Below are 15,605 nucleotides of genomic sequence, written 5' to 3'. Positions count from 1 at the left end.
CCACAGCTCGGGGAAGTATTTTGACAGTTGTCCAGAGATGACCTGTCAGAGAGAGGGGCGTGTTGACCCGTAAACAAACCGCCCGAACACGTTTTCGGTGGGCCAAACAATAACGCGGGCGTTTCGGAACCAGTTCACTGGAGCGAACACGATACAACGCAGGCATCTTTAAAAATACAAAAACCCAGCGGACTTTGGATGACTGAGGCATGGCGACGCGCGTCGTCCAGCCAGACGTCGGTGGCCATCGCATGCTAGGTGGCTAGTGGTAGCCGGAGCTAACTTGCGTAAGGAAGGAAAACGCGAAGCCCGCATTAACCCGTGGCCGGCAGTCCGGATACGAAACGCGGAAACCGGGACTCCAGCCTTCAGAATGTGCTGTTGAACACGCCTGGCTCTTCTCCGTGATGGTATTTGGATGTAACCTCGGGTGAGCGACACGGAATACGGTAACTAACCGAGACTTTTTGAACTACGGCTGCGCTGTCAGCTGCCTGAGCAGCCTTGGAGTTAGCATTTAGCCGCCTGCTGTCTTGTAAGTTTCTGCAGTGTGTCAAGTTCTCCTAAGCGTCTTTTAATTGGAAGGGTAAACGTAAACGAAGACTGATGTTGGTCTCTGACTGTTTTAATGCTTTATAGATCTGCGTAACACGCGTGCTATGCGATGAGCTAACTGCGAACTGATGTCGTTAGCATGATAGCACCGAAATAACTAAAAAATAACAAACAAAAAAAAAAACACACCGGCTAATAATTCTGGTTCTACTTCCGAATTGTTAAGCGCATTTAGTTTTGTTATTAGCTTTAGTTCGCCAAATACGGAGTTAGCTTTAGCTATCGTATAGCTGACTGTAGTCAAACGCAGTCGTGTTTTCTACTTCGTCTTCCCCAAATTCTAAAATTAAGTGTTGGGTAACACTGCGCTCCACCCAACACACCGTAAGCTGCTAAACTTAGTTTGTGTGTGAACGTGTTATTCGGCTGCAAGTTCTCTACGACATCTGTCGAAACGGTGCTTTTTGCGGTTCGCGGTGTGGGGAAAAATGACATTATTCGGGACACGTGAATAAGAGCTGGAACAACGAAGGCTTTCGTTAATTGATTTGATGTTAATTGCTTTTTAATACATATTAATACATTTAATACATTTTTCCAAACATTCCAATACTGGAGCCTTTTATTTCCTCGTGCCCCCATCCTCAGCAATAGGGGATCACAGCTATTATAACTACTGCAAATACTGTATTGTATTGGCACCACCACATTTATGTATATAATTAGCCTTTCATAGACCTAGCACACTGTGTATCATTGGTTCCTCACTGTCCTGCATTTTGTGTATAATGCTTTAAGGACACCAGATTCCTTGTGTATTAACAGACTTGATCTGATCAATAAATCAAAAGTCTGAAAACAGCCTTGCACCATCAAGTGACCACCATGTCTTGACAGAAAAAAAGGAAAAGCACACTTTTGTTAGTGGTCTACCAATAACCACACATTACCACCTGTTTAATATCCAGAAATAGTACAAAAGTTAGTTGGTTCTGCAGGCTGAGTTCTTGTTCTTCTGTAGTGTTTTCATGTTTTAGATGGGTCCCTGGTGATGAGTCCATTGATTTTTGTTTTTGCAGTTATGCAACGTCTCTCGTAGCTGGAAGTCTGAGTGAGGTCAACATTGAGGACTGTGGAAAAGTCTGATAAGTTTTGAGTTCAGCTCAACGTCCACACCTTTTACTCTAGGTGAGTAAACTCTCACTCCTCTTATTATTATTATTATTATTATTATTATTCCAGGCTTCACAGGCAGGGGTCATATGTCACAGACTTCACATTTCATTTGATGCAGTCATTTCACATATGTGGCATGTAGTTTCATGTTATTTCAGTATCTCCAACAGAGCCATACTGAAACGTTTGTCTCTGGATGAACCAAGCCTTTCAGATGTCAAGCTTTAGAGCAATGAAAGACTGACCATTCAAAATGTGTTCAACAGGACATAGTGTATCAAGATTAAGTATAGAAGTGCACAGAAATACTGCATTCCATTTGCCCCGGAAGTCATTCTATTCTTAGTATAGCCATTGTTGGCATTGTTTTTGAAGTGGCAATGTTTTGCACATTCAGCCTAGTTAGAGAGTATTGCATTGCAAACAAATCAGACAACCTGACTCCTTCAAAACCTGCCATAAAACATTCCTGATCAGACAGTTTCCTTGTTCATAATCATTCTCTCTTTCCCCGGCAAGACTCTTCTATTCTGTGGCTAATACCTTATTATGTCTTTAAAAAGCCTTAATATGCCTTATTATGCCTCTATTGTGGTTTTATGCTCAGTCTCTGTGAAAGTGAAGTGATTGTCATTGTGATACACAGCACAGCACACGATGACACAATGAAATGTCCTCTGCTTTTAACAATCACCCTTAGTAAGCAGTGGGCAGCCATGACAGGCACCCAGGGAGTAGTGTCTGGGGACGGTGCTTTGCTCAGTGGCACCTTCTGATTACGGGGCCGCTTCCTTAACCACTAGGCCACCACTGCCCCAACCTAGTGATGACCCTTTGTGTTTTTTAAACTAATAAAAAAAAACAAAAAACATGATTATTTGAATAGTTACCAATTGGGCTGTAATATGGGCTCTTCTGACAGTAGCTTGAAAAATAGTATTATTTATTATGTTTAAGGCTTGACTCATTTATACCAAGCATTTCTAAAGTTTGAACTTTAGAAAATTTCCAGCACTTATATGGCATTATAAGGTTTAAGAGCACCTTTCCCAACACCATTAAAGTAGGTTGAATCTTAACAAGCTTACAAAATGTTTTTCAGTCATATGTGATTTTATCTGGTTGCCCCTTGTCTGCATGGAAGGGAAAAAATAACGTTAAATGTAATGCTAGTGAAGTCATTGAAATGGACATCCAGCTGCACTACAACCCCAGGGGATTTGAGTGGCAGTTATATGTTTGTCTAAACTGAAGTACAGCAAAGGAATCATAGGAATCACTAGCATTACATTTAACATTATTTTTTCCCTTCCATGCAGACAAGGGGCAACCAGATAAAATCAAATATGACTGAAAAACATTTTAAATGCAAAGTTATACTTGCATGCAATATATAAGCTTTGTAAGCTTATATATCAATCAAATATATAAGTGGGGCAGTGGGGGCCTAGCAGTTAAGGAAACTGCCGTGCATCACAATGATGATTACTTCACTTTCTTCACAAGACATAGAGGTCATTAAATTGTAATTAATATTTTGCACAGTCATGGTGTTGTATAGTTTTTAAAGCCTTAATACCAATATATTTCTGTAGTTGTTTATAACATTTCCTATTAGTTTCATCGAAAAAAAAATTTAATGGTCTGCATAAGATGTTTGTTTTCACGATATTTCTGTGACTTCATTTGCAGCTCCTCTGCTTTGCTTGAAATAAGCTGTGTTGACCCTCTGTGACGTGCAGAGCCATGACGTCGCGGATTTTGCTACGGCAGCAGCTGATGCGAGAGCAGGCGCAGGAGCAAGAGAGACGAGAGGCCCAGCAGCAGGCTTCCGCAGCCCAACTCCGAGTCTCTGACTCCTCCCCTGCTATCTCGGTCACTATGCCCCCTTCTGCTGCTCGCCCACCCCAAGCACAGGTGCCAATAGAGGTGCTCAAGGTGAGTAGACCCTTGTGCATGAGTGCTAAAATGATGTGTTAGATATATATGAGCGTGTGTGTGTGTGTGTGTGTATATATACAGGCACAACTATATGTAAATTTTTTTATTATTTCAGTATAAGAATGCACTCATATGTTGTGTGTGTGTGTGTATAATACTTACATATATAAATACACACGTGTATGTATACGTTTCAATATATATCAAAAGAACTCTCTTTACTCCTCAATAGGTGCAGACCCACCTTGAAAACCCAACTAAATACCACATTCAACAGGCACAGCGACAGCAGGTAAAGCAGTACCTCTCTACAACACTTGGGAACAAAGTTGCAACCCAAACACTAGGAGTGTCTCCTGTACACCAGTCCAGCTCTGCCCCTGATAAAGCCCCCTCTGCCAGCAGTGCCCCCAACAGCCCTATGGCCATGCTCAACCTAGGTTCCAACAAAGAGGAGGTAATTCGCTGTGCTTTTAGTTTCCGTTAACGTTGTGAAATTGAAGACGGTTTCCCACCTCTTCATTTGACTTTGAACGAGTCAATGGTGTTTAATTGCTGTTGATTAAGATGGAGCCTTGGGCTGTAATTTAAAGTGGATTGTATAATAGTCAGCACACATGTATGCCAAATAAGACACACTAATAAGAATAATTCAACAAAAAGCAGTTAATTAACCTATTCAAATTTGACATTCCATCTTTTTACAGATTGATGATGTTATTGATGACATAATCAGTTTGGAGTCCAGTTTCAATGATGACATCATGTCATTAATTGACTCTGGTTTACAGCTTCCTAACACGGTAGGGAGATTGAATTTCATCTTGCTGGTCAGATGATTTTAGAGAATATATTATGTGTTTTTTGTTTTTTTTGTTTTTTTTTATATATTGATACTTAAGACACATTTATCTCTTGAATCCGTTGCTTTCTGGTTTGCATACTTTCTGATATTTTCTTAATGTTTTGTATAGTGATTTCTGTTATTTTACTACATGCAGCTTTTCAGGGGTCTAGTGAAGGTTTAGTTCTGACCTTTTATGGTTCTCCTTGGTACAATGGGTATTCATACCAATCAGATTCCAGAGTGTGTGTGATTATGGTGGCCAGTCACATCGGTTCATATGAATAGAGAAGTGTTGGTTTAATGGAAGTATTGTTTAACATAAATGTGATGTTATGGAAAGATCATTACATAAAATGTGTTTGTGTGCTTTGAACTGGCTTTAATAGCTACCAGGGAACCTCCTGGATGTCTACAGTAGTCCTGGTATGACCACCTCTAACATTACAGTCAGCAACTCCTGCCCAGCAGACCTAACTAACATTAAAATGGAATTGACTGGTAAAATTACATTTTTTTTGTTAATTACATTTTCTTTCGCTGTAATATTTAACATTGTAGAATGTCTATTGAACTACATTCCTTACGCTTGTTTTAGACGTTGAGGCCAAAGCACTTATGAAGGAGAGGCAAAAGAAAGACAACCATAACCTCAGTAAGAACACTTTGTTTGTCAAGCCGTTTTTAACATTAAAACAGTGGCCAGTAAGTGATTGTTCTCTATATAGTTGAAAGGAGGAGGAGGTTTAACATTAATGATCGGATCAAGGAGCTGGGAGCTATGATACCCAAGTCGAATGACCCGTAAGTCCCAACCTGATGTACAATTGTGTAGTTTTAATCACTGTATTTGCTTTTAATGATTTTTGCTCTGTTTGGCAGGGAGATGCGCTGGAACAAAGGCACCATCCTGAAGGCTTCAGTGGATTACATTCGAAAGCTCCAGAAGGAGCAGCAGCGAGCCAAAGAGATGGAGATGAGACAGAAGAAGCTGGAGCATTCCAACCAGAGCCTGCTTCTGCGTATTCAGGTCTGACCTCCTCAGAGTTCATTCAAACTACCCAGACCTCATTTTATTTTTTCACGTGTAAGATATGTATGACTGCTTCTGTGTTTAAAAAGCTGTGCAGAAAGAAAGCTTTGTGAGATGTGTTAGTGATTTTGAATCAGTTTTCTATTTTGACTCACAGGAACTGGAGATGCAGGCTCGTCTTCATGGCCTGTCCTCCACCATGTCTCCCGTTGACACCTCACTTCTTCCTCAGCAGTTGCAACCCCAGCCAAATGCCCTCCATGCCTCTGGAGTGGATCCTCACTCGCAAACTCTCCACAGCCTGGATGGAGCTGCCATGGGTCAAGCCTCCTCATCCTTCCTCTCCCCTCCTGCCTCTGCCTCACCAGGGGGTGTGGCAATCAGCAGTTCTTTAGACTTGGGCTCTCTGAGTTTTGCTGAGCTAGACGACCCTTCTGCGTCTTCTCTTTATCCAGATGTGGGCTTGGGGGATATCCTGATGGATGAAGATGGCACCTTACCTTCTGTCAGGTCTGGGGACCCTCTTTTCTCCCCGTTGTCCCCTGGAGCCTCCAAGACCAGCAGTAGGAGAAGCAGCTTCAGCATGGATGAGGACTTGTGACGTTATTGTCACAAGCAGAGGGACTGAAAATGTTGTGTGAGGAATTTGGATGTGGTTTTGTGCTGAAGACAACAGATTCTGTATAAAGTTCAGAGCTTCCTAGTTCCACTTCTCCTTCGTCCTCTATGCACAGTCATTCGGTTAGTAGTTCGATATGACTTTGACGTGTACCTCACAGTTCATGTGGTATTATAATGGCTAATGTACTTAGTAAATTAGCAAAATGGACTGACCTGTTATAATAAAAGTAATATATAGTAGCAGAAATATAACAGATTTACAATGTATAACAGATTTAAAATGTTTGTGCACTAATATATAAGGGAATAGAGCCATCCGTTTTTGCCCCCCAATTGAGTTGACAAAGAGTTCTTAAATCAATACCAGTCTGCACTCTAAGGATGATGGGAATTCCACATGTGGTCCATTTGTAAACATTGGTAGGGCTGAGCAATGTCTGGTTAAAAATATCACTTATTATTACTAGTACAAGAACTGTACCATCCTTTTAGCATTTTTGGCCGAGTAAATTAGTCAGTTGTTAGTGTAATTTAACCTGTTTTATGAAAATGCATATCATACTACAAGTTCACATACCATTTGTCAATTTAACTTTGTGATATAATCTGTAAACAGACAAGTATTGCCCTGCTATATGGCATTACTGTTGTGATGCAATTAAGTACTAGTATAGTATAGAACAATTATACAGCAGTTATTGTAGGTTTATATTATAAATAATGGAACCCTGAAATTTAATAGTAAATGTTAGTTGTTTAAATGTTTTGCAAGATGTGAAACAATTGGCCTTTGTTTCACCATTACATGCTTCCTGGTGTCAATTTTAGAAATTCTCAGTTGCAGTGTGGTGGAGGTATTAGGAATACAAAAAAACTGTCTCTGCAGAATGCTTTTCAGTTTGGGCAATGACTGGCACAGTTTGAAAACCAGCATTTCCTGGATAATTATTTCCCTGTGATTTGATCACATTTTGTAATGTATGTTAATAGTGTACAGTTTTGGGAAAGGGTTTTATTTTTAACCATCTTATCAATTGCCTAGAAATTTCCAGACATCCAGTTTGGCACAAAAAGGCACATGTATGGAATTCCCTTTCATTTTCAATTTAGAACCAAAGGGATATTTTAAATAATATATTAATCAGTAGGGAACTTGGAAAAGTATCTTTTTTCTAACATTATTTGTCATCCATGTTTTCTGTTTGGAAAAAAAAAACCTGCACCTTTATACCTCTCTGTGTGTATTGTTAGTACTTTGAAATTGATTGAAGTCTCCTTGCTGGGAAATTCCTTACACTCCCATCCAACTGGTCACAGTAGTTTGTGAGCCAAAGATGTTTAAAAAGTGCAAGCACTCTTGCACAAGCACACGCTCAACCATAAGATTGAGGCTTTTGTTTATTGTTAACCAATGTAAACTTCTAGAGACATGAAATGGATTTGTATTTTTTATGAGTGTCTAGTTTCTTCTCTACAATAGAAGGTTTATTTTCTGTATCATGTGAATTTTAAGTGTCTACTAATGCTTTCAGACTATTTGAAATCATAATTGCAAAGCTTTAATAGGGATTTGTTTTGTAAGAAGCTGGGCAATCAGTTTAACTTTTTAACAAGCAGTACCGTGTCTGCTTCTTCAGGTGTGCTGCGGTTTTGTGTATGCTGTCATTTTGGTAATTGGAATTGCAATTGATTAATAGATGCTTTATAACCATGTTGTAGCTGTAATAATGCATTGCCTTGTAATAAATTGTAATTAGCTGCAGTGTGGTAATGGGCCAGTAACAATGCAGAACACTTTGTGTTCAGTAAAATGTGCCTTTAGTACAGTGGTTCCCGATCTGGTTCTCAGGTTCCTGCAGCCAAATCACATTCTTTTGTTTTCTAGCTCTTTACAATTGGCCCATGTCATGAAATGATGTGGAGCCCTGAGCTGCTTTGAGCTGGTAATGAATTAAATAACCTGACTTGGGAGCGTTTGAGGACTGGTTTAGAAATCACTGCTTTTGTGGAAGCAATCAGGTGTCCAAGAGGGAGCCGGCAAAAAAACAAAAACACCACGCATGGAATTAGTCAAAAAAAGTTACACATCCAAACCAGGAATGTATGAGATCTATTTATGTAAAGAAATGCTGAATGTGTTTTGAGGGACTCTGGTAGTTTTGTACCCAAGATAAACTATGGTTGTAAACTTTTAATTAATAAACTCTTCTCTCCCCACTTTACATGATTTTATATGTTGCACTTGTGTGGATTTGTCTCTTCTTTCCATGCATAAGCAGAGTTTAAAGATTTTACTTCAGATTTTCTGTATTGTGTGGGTTTAAATGTCGCATGTTAATGTTATGCTTTGTGTTATAGTTCGTGTTAGCTCACTTTACCACGCCACGTTAGTCATGTGTTAAAAATATTTATATCTGCTCTGCACAAAATCTGGCCCTGTTTTGTTTCTTCATTGACCGACAGGTATGTGGAACCCCGAACTCGCCGCTAGGGGGCGCTGCAACATTTAATAAAACCATCCAGACGTCACACTTTCCCTCAAAATAAACCCCTTTCTAAACAAAACGCTACATTCACTTGAGTCACTTTCATTATTGATTTATGAATCAGTCTTTTATTACTGCTTGGTGTGGGGTTTGCGAGGACCGTGTGAGCCTCTTCACGGGCATGTCACGTCCAGGAGACAGTTCTTCAAGACCCCGGTGAAAGCGACGAGTTCTCTTCAAGCGAGGATAAAATCCTGCTTTGAGCAGAATTAAAACGTGAAGGCATTCCGACGACCACGGCACGAAAAAGAGGTCTTTTTACAAGGCAGCAGAAGAAGTGAAGGTACACATCTCCGCCTCCTGCTCAACAGGACTGTTCACAGCATCGGGCACCGATGCCCACAGTGAAACGTTCGCCGCCGCCTTTATTCCGGCCAATAAAACCCGCAAACAATACGCCAACTATCGAGTTCTGAGAGGAAATTTTGGTCTGACAAAGTCTCGGAATGAAACTCCGCCGGGCTTCGTGGTCGCTGTTTTAGAAGAAACTCCATTTCCCAGAATGCGGCGCTGGCTGCCGCTCCGCGCTCCGCTCTCCTCTTTTCGCTTCGCCGAAACTCGGTCAGAGCAGCCTTACTACCGGTGGGTTCACCATCTGCAAGCTAATTTTTAGTAAATTTTTTTTTTTTTAGTTAAAGAACGCGTTGGGATTAAGTCGGCGCCGGGGCACCGGAGCATCCGCCCGGGTGAGAGCCCTCCCTCCTCCCCGGACAGAGAGAAAGTTGGATCCGCGCAGACGACGCCTGTCCTGCCGGATCTGCCCTCCTCAGACCGTCTTTTATCAAGAGGAAAGTCGCCAGGATGGACGGAGCCGATGCGTAAACCGAGTCACTTCGGCCTGGACCTGCAGGCTGCTGCGTTTACAAGGTTGGCGCGCGTGTTGTAGTTTTATTTAGCGAGAGTGGATTTTTTCATTCAAGCGGGTTGCATTAAAACGGGGTTTGCGTGCATGTCACGTTCTAGCTGTCGGGGGAGGCTGACGACGTGACATATCGTGATGTAGTAACTTAGCAATAACTACTTTTTTTTTTATTCTAGGAAAACAGGTTACATAAAAGAGGAATAGTCGCGTATATTTAGTCACTGTGTGCAGTTTTCTGTTAGTCACTCTTTTGCATTTAAATCCGTTGTGAATATATGATCTCCGTGGCACATCATTTGTTATGCAAAACTGCATCTGATATTGATCTGCCATGCACGACTGTGTCACAGTGTGTGGCTTGAGGTGAGCAAGTCTGCACCACAGTCTTCAACAAAAGTGTGCAGACATGTAGTTGTTTAATTTGTTGTTCATTATTAGTGCAAATTATAAAAAAATGTACTGCTCTTGAGTGATGGATGCTAACATTCCTAATGTTCCTTACACCACTACACATTTGCATGTGCTCTAATGGCTCTGGATTTCTTTTTTTTACAGTGTTCACCGTGTAGCCTTTCTGCTAGCTCATAGTACGTTCAGTACGTTCAGTCTGGCACTAATTAATTCTCATTTGTTTGGACCTTTCCAGCAGGATTCCATTTGGGGACCATGTGTGACAAAATGTCCAGTTTTCTGCACATTGGGGATGTGTGCTCCTTATATGCAGAGGGAACCACCAAAGGGTTCATCAGTACCCTGGGGTGAGTTCTCAGCATCCTGGGCTTTGTTACAGTCTCATTGTCCAGATCCACAGCTCTACAATTGCTAACTGGGTCATGTTTCAAAAAGAAAAAAGCACCACAACTCAAGTCAGAGAACCGGAGCCTTAATGTCCGGGGTGACATTGGCAAGGAAGTGCTCGACACTAAAACAATGAAATGCTGAATGGGGGCTTTGCTCAAAGAAAGGGGCTGTAGGCCAACTTGGACTTCAGAATAATACAGATAGCAGGCCAGTGGATCTGGAGATGTCAGAACTCTACTATGTGATGCTTGTTACTTCATAGTCTATATGTGTCACTTAAATAGTTTTTATGCATATTGGCAATGACATTTTAATTAACTGATGAGTACCATAACATTTTTGGAGAAATACACATTTTTAATAGACAAATAGATTGTAAATATCACAGTTTGCATATCATGATACCTTTAGGTGTATTAATCTATATCATATTTACTATAAACTCTCTGAGTGGGTTAAGAACCACCAACTCGAAGTCGACATTCACAGTCTGCAAGCTTAATATGGTATTTGGTCAGTTTTAGGTATGATAGAACAGCTGGGTTCTTTTCCAAACGTAACATCACACCCTTGAGATAGTTGCCACTACCAATATTTGTCCTAAAGGTTTGCAAATAGTGTTTTACTGATTTAGAAATGATCACAGCAATATTAATATTTTCAGGAATTCAGTTATTTTACAATCGTCATGCTAGCTATGCGGTGTTAATGCTCAAGTTAATTCTTATGCATGTGCTACCAGTAAAAACTATTCACATTTCATTTAGGGTTACCTTATAGTTTAATGTTCATAGCTAACACAGTATTAACGATTATTCAGTACAGTTTTGTTTTTGGTAGAGAATGGAAAATACTTAAATTAATAATGAGTTTCCTAAAAAAAATGGAAATAACTAATTTTATTATAAAAGCTCTTCATAGGGTCATAGTGTTGGCATTTTTGTTCATTTGCTCTTTGAAACGTAGTGTGTAACACACTACATATTGTGTGTTATATATTTTCCATATAACTATAACTATATATTGTCCATAAAACTAAGGAGTATAACTTACTAAAAATAACTTTTGATCGAACTTTTTATTATCTAACTAACATGTGACTAGGATTACTTAAGATTTTAAACAAGGTGCTCCCTCCATAGGCAGGTCAGGCAGGTATGGAGACAGACCCGAAGTGTTCTTCCTTGTGTTCCTCTCCGTCTTATGACACTAAGCTGGTGACAGTGCTATGTTTTCATTTGAAGGTGTGCGGTGGAGCTCTCAGCGACGTCTGTGTAACCATGTGTGTGATGTGTTTGTGGCTGGATAGCCGTGGGAGCTGGCTGTTGTCCAGCCAAGTAGACACGGCTACGTCGGTTGCAGGCGGATATACACGCTTACAAACACACAACAAATAAATACAGTCGAGTTGCACATATTCATCCACGGTGTCGTTTTCTCATCAGGTTGGTTGATGACCGCTGTGTGGTTCAACCTGATGCTGGAGATCTCAACAACCCTCCCAAGAAATTCAGAGGTATGAATCTTTGTGCTCATTGTGCTTTATATTTGTCTGAATGGTTTATTTTTGGTTCTGACACAGGAAGCAGTGTGATCAGTGAAAGGTCTCCAGAGGCCAGTGGCTGTTTTATTCAGCTGGAGTTGCATAATAAAGTGTTTTCATGATCTAAATTTTTTGCGCCTGTGCACTATGGATTCCAGTTTTAGAGTCCAGAGATGTAATGTGTGTTGTGTGAAAGTGCGTTTGTGTGTGTCTGAACTCCTGAAAAAGTTTATATTGTCATAGGAACTGTTTCCAACACGAAGGTGGAACCACTCTATGCCTTGTGTGTATATCTGCATGTTGGTGCGAGATTGAACGCTCAGTTTGAAAGTTCAGTAGCCCTTCTAAACCCCGCCCACTGCCAGCCCATCTGGTTGTGACACTAAACAGCCCTTACGGGTAGAAGGAGGGATGTGCTCTTATTTAGAGGTTTGGTGCCAGTGGCTTTTTCAAGCAGTGTGCGCTCTGTTGTGGGTCTGCGGGTTCCATTTTTTATTTTTTTGGTGGGAACTGGGGATGTTGCAAACTACACACACACACACTCACACACTCTGCCATGGTAATTGCAGTCGAGTGGCCCAGGAACGGAATGCGTACTATTTCCTCTCGATATAAACACACGGTCATGAATAATGCATTGGCAAAGAACAATTGTGGTACAGCCACGCGTGATAATGGATAAACCTGCAGTGTTTGTACAGGTACACAGATGTAAAGATCATGAAAGTGTGTGAGAGGGATTATAAATATGTGTGTCTACGTGTCCTGCATTCCTCAGTTTGACCCCAGAGTTGTTGGCCATTTTATCTGACTGATCTCCGGAGACTCGCTCTTTCATTATTCTTACGCGATTCTCCCTCTCTTTTCACCATTCTCTTCCCTGTCTTTTGTTCTTCTTGTGTTGCTCCACACATTTCCCCCTGCTTCTCTTATTACCCTCTCATGGTCTCTGTCGTTCAGTCCCCCTTCGTTTTAATTCCTTGTCTCTCGCCATGTCTCCATCTCCTTATTTGGTAAGGCTTTGGTTGCAGGATGACAGAGCGAAGGAGTGAGGGAGAGGAAAGGAGAGGGAGGAGGGATGAATCTTTTTTTCCCCCTAGATGATCATTTCTTATCAGAGAAGGGCACTGAAAATGACCTTGTTGCGGTGTCTACATGGGCCGTGTCCTTCAGTGTGTATGTGCATTAGCCGCTGGGTGTAATAATAATATCATTTTTGTGTATGAGTAAAACAGTAGCAAATCTTCCTCATTTGCTCACCCTTTCCAATCAGATTGGACTGAATTATTAACCATCTTCAGGATCAGCACGTTGGATTTAATCAAAGGCTTGCGGCTCAATGGTTCGTAGGTAAACATTGCTGACGCTGCCAAACGCCTGTGCCGGGGCTGAGCGCGACAGATAGACAAATCGACCCCCCACCCAGTCTGGCTGTAAATCATATATCAACTTCCCAACGACTGGCTAGTCCGGCATTTAAATGAACACAGTGAGAGAAAGTATATGGAGCATTTCCCACATACTGTGTGTGTGTTAGGCTGGTGTGTGTAAACCTGAATCCGCTGAGACCAGGCGGGGCCTTGCAGTTCTTTTTGTACTTCCTGAACCCTGCTAAAATTACAATAGTCCGCATTATGTGGGAAAAATATCTGGCACACCCACACACTCTATGCGCTGGCATACTGATTTTCATATTCAGTTGTTCTTCCTTCTTTTCTTGGCTGAACACAGGTAGATATGATTTCACTAGGATGAATGTGTTTAGATTGGTAGTATGTTAGGACCATACTGGTTTTCTGCGTAATCTATTGACCTGAACAACAGCATCCAAGCTTCAGTTTCTTTTCTTGTTTCAACCAACATCAACTTAGATTACTATGATTGATGACAGGGCCTCCCCATCACCATTAGCACCATTAGCTTTTTTCATCTTCCAATAAACAGGAAGCAGCAGTACTGGTGAAGGGAGGGTTTGGTTGTAGATCATGTTCTGTCTAATTAACAATTATTCAGTGCTTCCGGAAAGTATTCACAGTGCATCACCTTCTACACATTTTGTTATGTTATAGCCTCATTCCAAAATTGATTAAATTCTTCATTTTTCTATTCTTCCTTTATACACACAACACCCCATAATTACTATGTTTACTTTAGGTTTTGGCAAATGTATTAAAAATAAAAAAAACTCAGAAAGCACATAAGTGTTCACAGTCTTTGCCATGAAGCTCAAAATTGAGTTCAGGCACATCATGATTCTCCTGATCATCCTTAATTGGAGTCCAGCAGTTGCACCCGTCTATATAAGGTCCCACAGTTGACTGTTCATGTCAGAGCACAAACCAAGCGTGAAGTCAGAGGAATTATCTGTAGACCTCCGAGACAGGTGTGTGCCTTTCCAAAGAGCTGGCCGGCCACCTAAACTGAGTGATCAGGAGAGGAGGGCCTTAGTCAGGGAGGTGACCAAGAACCAGATAATCACTCAGTCAGAGCTCCAGAGGTCCTCTGTGGATAGAGGATGAACCTTCTAGAAGTACAACCATTTCTGCAGCAATCCACCAATCAGGCCTGTAGACTGGCCAGATGGAAACCACTCCTTAGTAAAAGCACATGGCAGCCTGCCTGGAAATTGCCAAAGGCATTGTGAATGCCAGACATCATGTTTGGAAGAAACCAGGCCCCGCTCATCACCAGGCCAAAACCATCCCTACAGTGAAGCATGGTGGTGGCGGCGTCATGCTGAGGGGACGTTTTTCAGCTGCAGGAACTGGGAGACTGGTCAGGATAGAGAGAAAGATGACTGCTGCAATCTACAGAGACATCCTGGATGAAAGCCTGCGCTCTTGACCTCAGACTGAGGTGATGGTTCGTCTTTCAGTGGCTTCAGGACAGCTCTGTGAATGTCTTTGAAGCCAGACTGCGATTTATCATCTCTGGAGAGATCTTAAAATGGCTGTGCACTGACATTTCCCATCCAACCTGATGGAGCTTGAGAGGTGCTGCAGAGAGGAATGGAAGGAACTGGCCAAGGATAAGTGTGCCAAGCATATGGCATCATATTCATAGACTTGAGGCTGTAACTGCAAGGCTGTGAATACATATGTACATGTGATTTTTTTTTCATCAATTTGCCAAATCTTTGTTGTCATTATTGGGTGTTATGTGTAGAATTATGAGGGGAAAAATAAATGTGATCCATTTTGGAATAAGGCTCTAACATATCAAAATGTAGAAAAAGTGATGCACTGTGAATACTTTCTGGAAACACTACATATGCACAAAAATGTATACAAAATATATGTATCAAGTACAGCTGCATACAATATTCAGGGGCCAAAAAAGGCCCAAAAAGTTTAGTTACATTGATTATACGTATTTTCTCTTCATACTGTCTCAGAAAAATTAAATACTACATAATAAAACTGACAGTCTGAATAAGTGATGATATACTGACTTTGTCTCCTGGGAAAACAATTCCACAATTAATGATGTTCTGAATCTATGTGCAGACTGCCTCTTCAGACTCTGTCCCATGAACCGATACTCGGCCCAGAAACAGTTCTGGAAGGCAGCCAAACCCGGAGCAACCAGCACCACAGACACGGTTCTGCTCAACAAACTTCATGTGAGTGTGTGTGTTTGAGAGTGAGACAGAACTTGAAATGTTCAGTGACTAGTCTCTTATC

The 15,605-nt window shown here is 41.2% G+C and overlaps 2 protein-coding genes across 3 annotated transcripts in view; both read left to right on the top strand.

The window, feature by feature from the left end:
- The first annotated feature begins 61 nt into the window (after positions 1–61).
- On the top strand, positions 62–8,402 carry tfe3b (transcription factor binding to IGHM enhancer 3b). The gene is made up of 10 exons (XM_028998617.1): positions 62–449; positions 1,635–1,743; positions 3,424–3,669; positions 3,905–4,129; positions 4,380–4,475; positions 4,906–5,017; positions 5,115–5,171; positions 5,245–5,320; positions 5,399–5,546; positions 5,707–8,402. The coding sequence occupies exons 3-10, from the start codon at positions 3,478–3,480 to the stop codon at positions 6,148–6,150; spliced, it is 1,350 nt and encodes a 449-aa protein (XP_028854450.1). The 5' UTR covers positions 62–449; positions 1,635–1,743; positions 3,424–3,477; the 3' UTR covers positions 6,151–8,402.
- A 968-nt stretch (positions 8,403–9,370) lies between these two features.
- The window catches only part of itpr1a (inositol 1,4,5-trisphosphate receptor, type 1a), a 33,689-nt gene continuing 27,454 nt past the window's right edge, over positions 9,371–15,605 (top strand). For both annotated transcript variants that reach the window (XM_028998665.1, XM_028998666.1), the window contains exons 1-4: positions 9,371–9,583; positions 10,225–10,336; positions 11,825–11,895; positions 15,429–15,544. In XM_028998665.1, coding sequence (XP_028854498.1) covers positions 10,245–10,336; positions 11,825–11,895; positions 15,429–15,544 — 279 coding nt within the window. In that variant the 5' untranslated portion in view covers positions 9,371–9,583; positions 10,225–10,244. The remainder of the gene's footprint in view (positions 9,584–10,224; positions 10,337–11,824; positions 11,896–15,428; positions 15,545–15,605) is intronic.

This window comes from Denticeps clupeoides, chromosome 12, assembly GCF_900700375.1.
Source record: "Denticeps clupeoides chromosome 12, fDenClu1.1, whole genome shotgun sequence".
Classification (NCBI taxonomy): Eukaryota; Metazoa; Chordata; class Actinopteri; order Clupeiformes; family Denticipitidae; genus Denticeps; species Denticeps clupeoides.
The sequence above is the reverse complement of the archived record's forward strand: the minus strand, read 5'-3'. Positions and strand labels throughout refer to the sequence as shown.

What these genes read in the sequence shown, in the direction of transcription:
- tfe3b (XM_028998617.1), top strand. Translation starts at nt 3,478, where the DNA reads ATGACGTCGCGGATTTTGCTACGGCAGCAGCTGATGCGAGAGCAGGCG. An exon ending in TGCCAATAGAGGTGCTCAAG is followed by an intron (nt 3,670 to 3,904) that starts GTGAGTAGACCC and finishes ACTCCTCAATAG; the next exon opens with GTGCAGACCCACCTTGAAAA. An exon ending in CATTAAAATGGAATTGACTG is followed by an intron (nt 5,018 to 5,114) that starts GTAAAATTACAT and finishes CGCTTGTTTTAG; the next exon opens with ACGTTGAGGCCAAAGCACTT.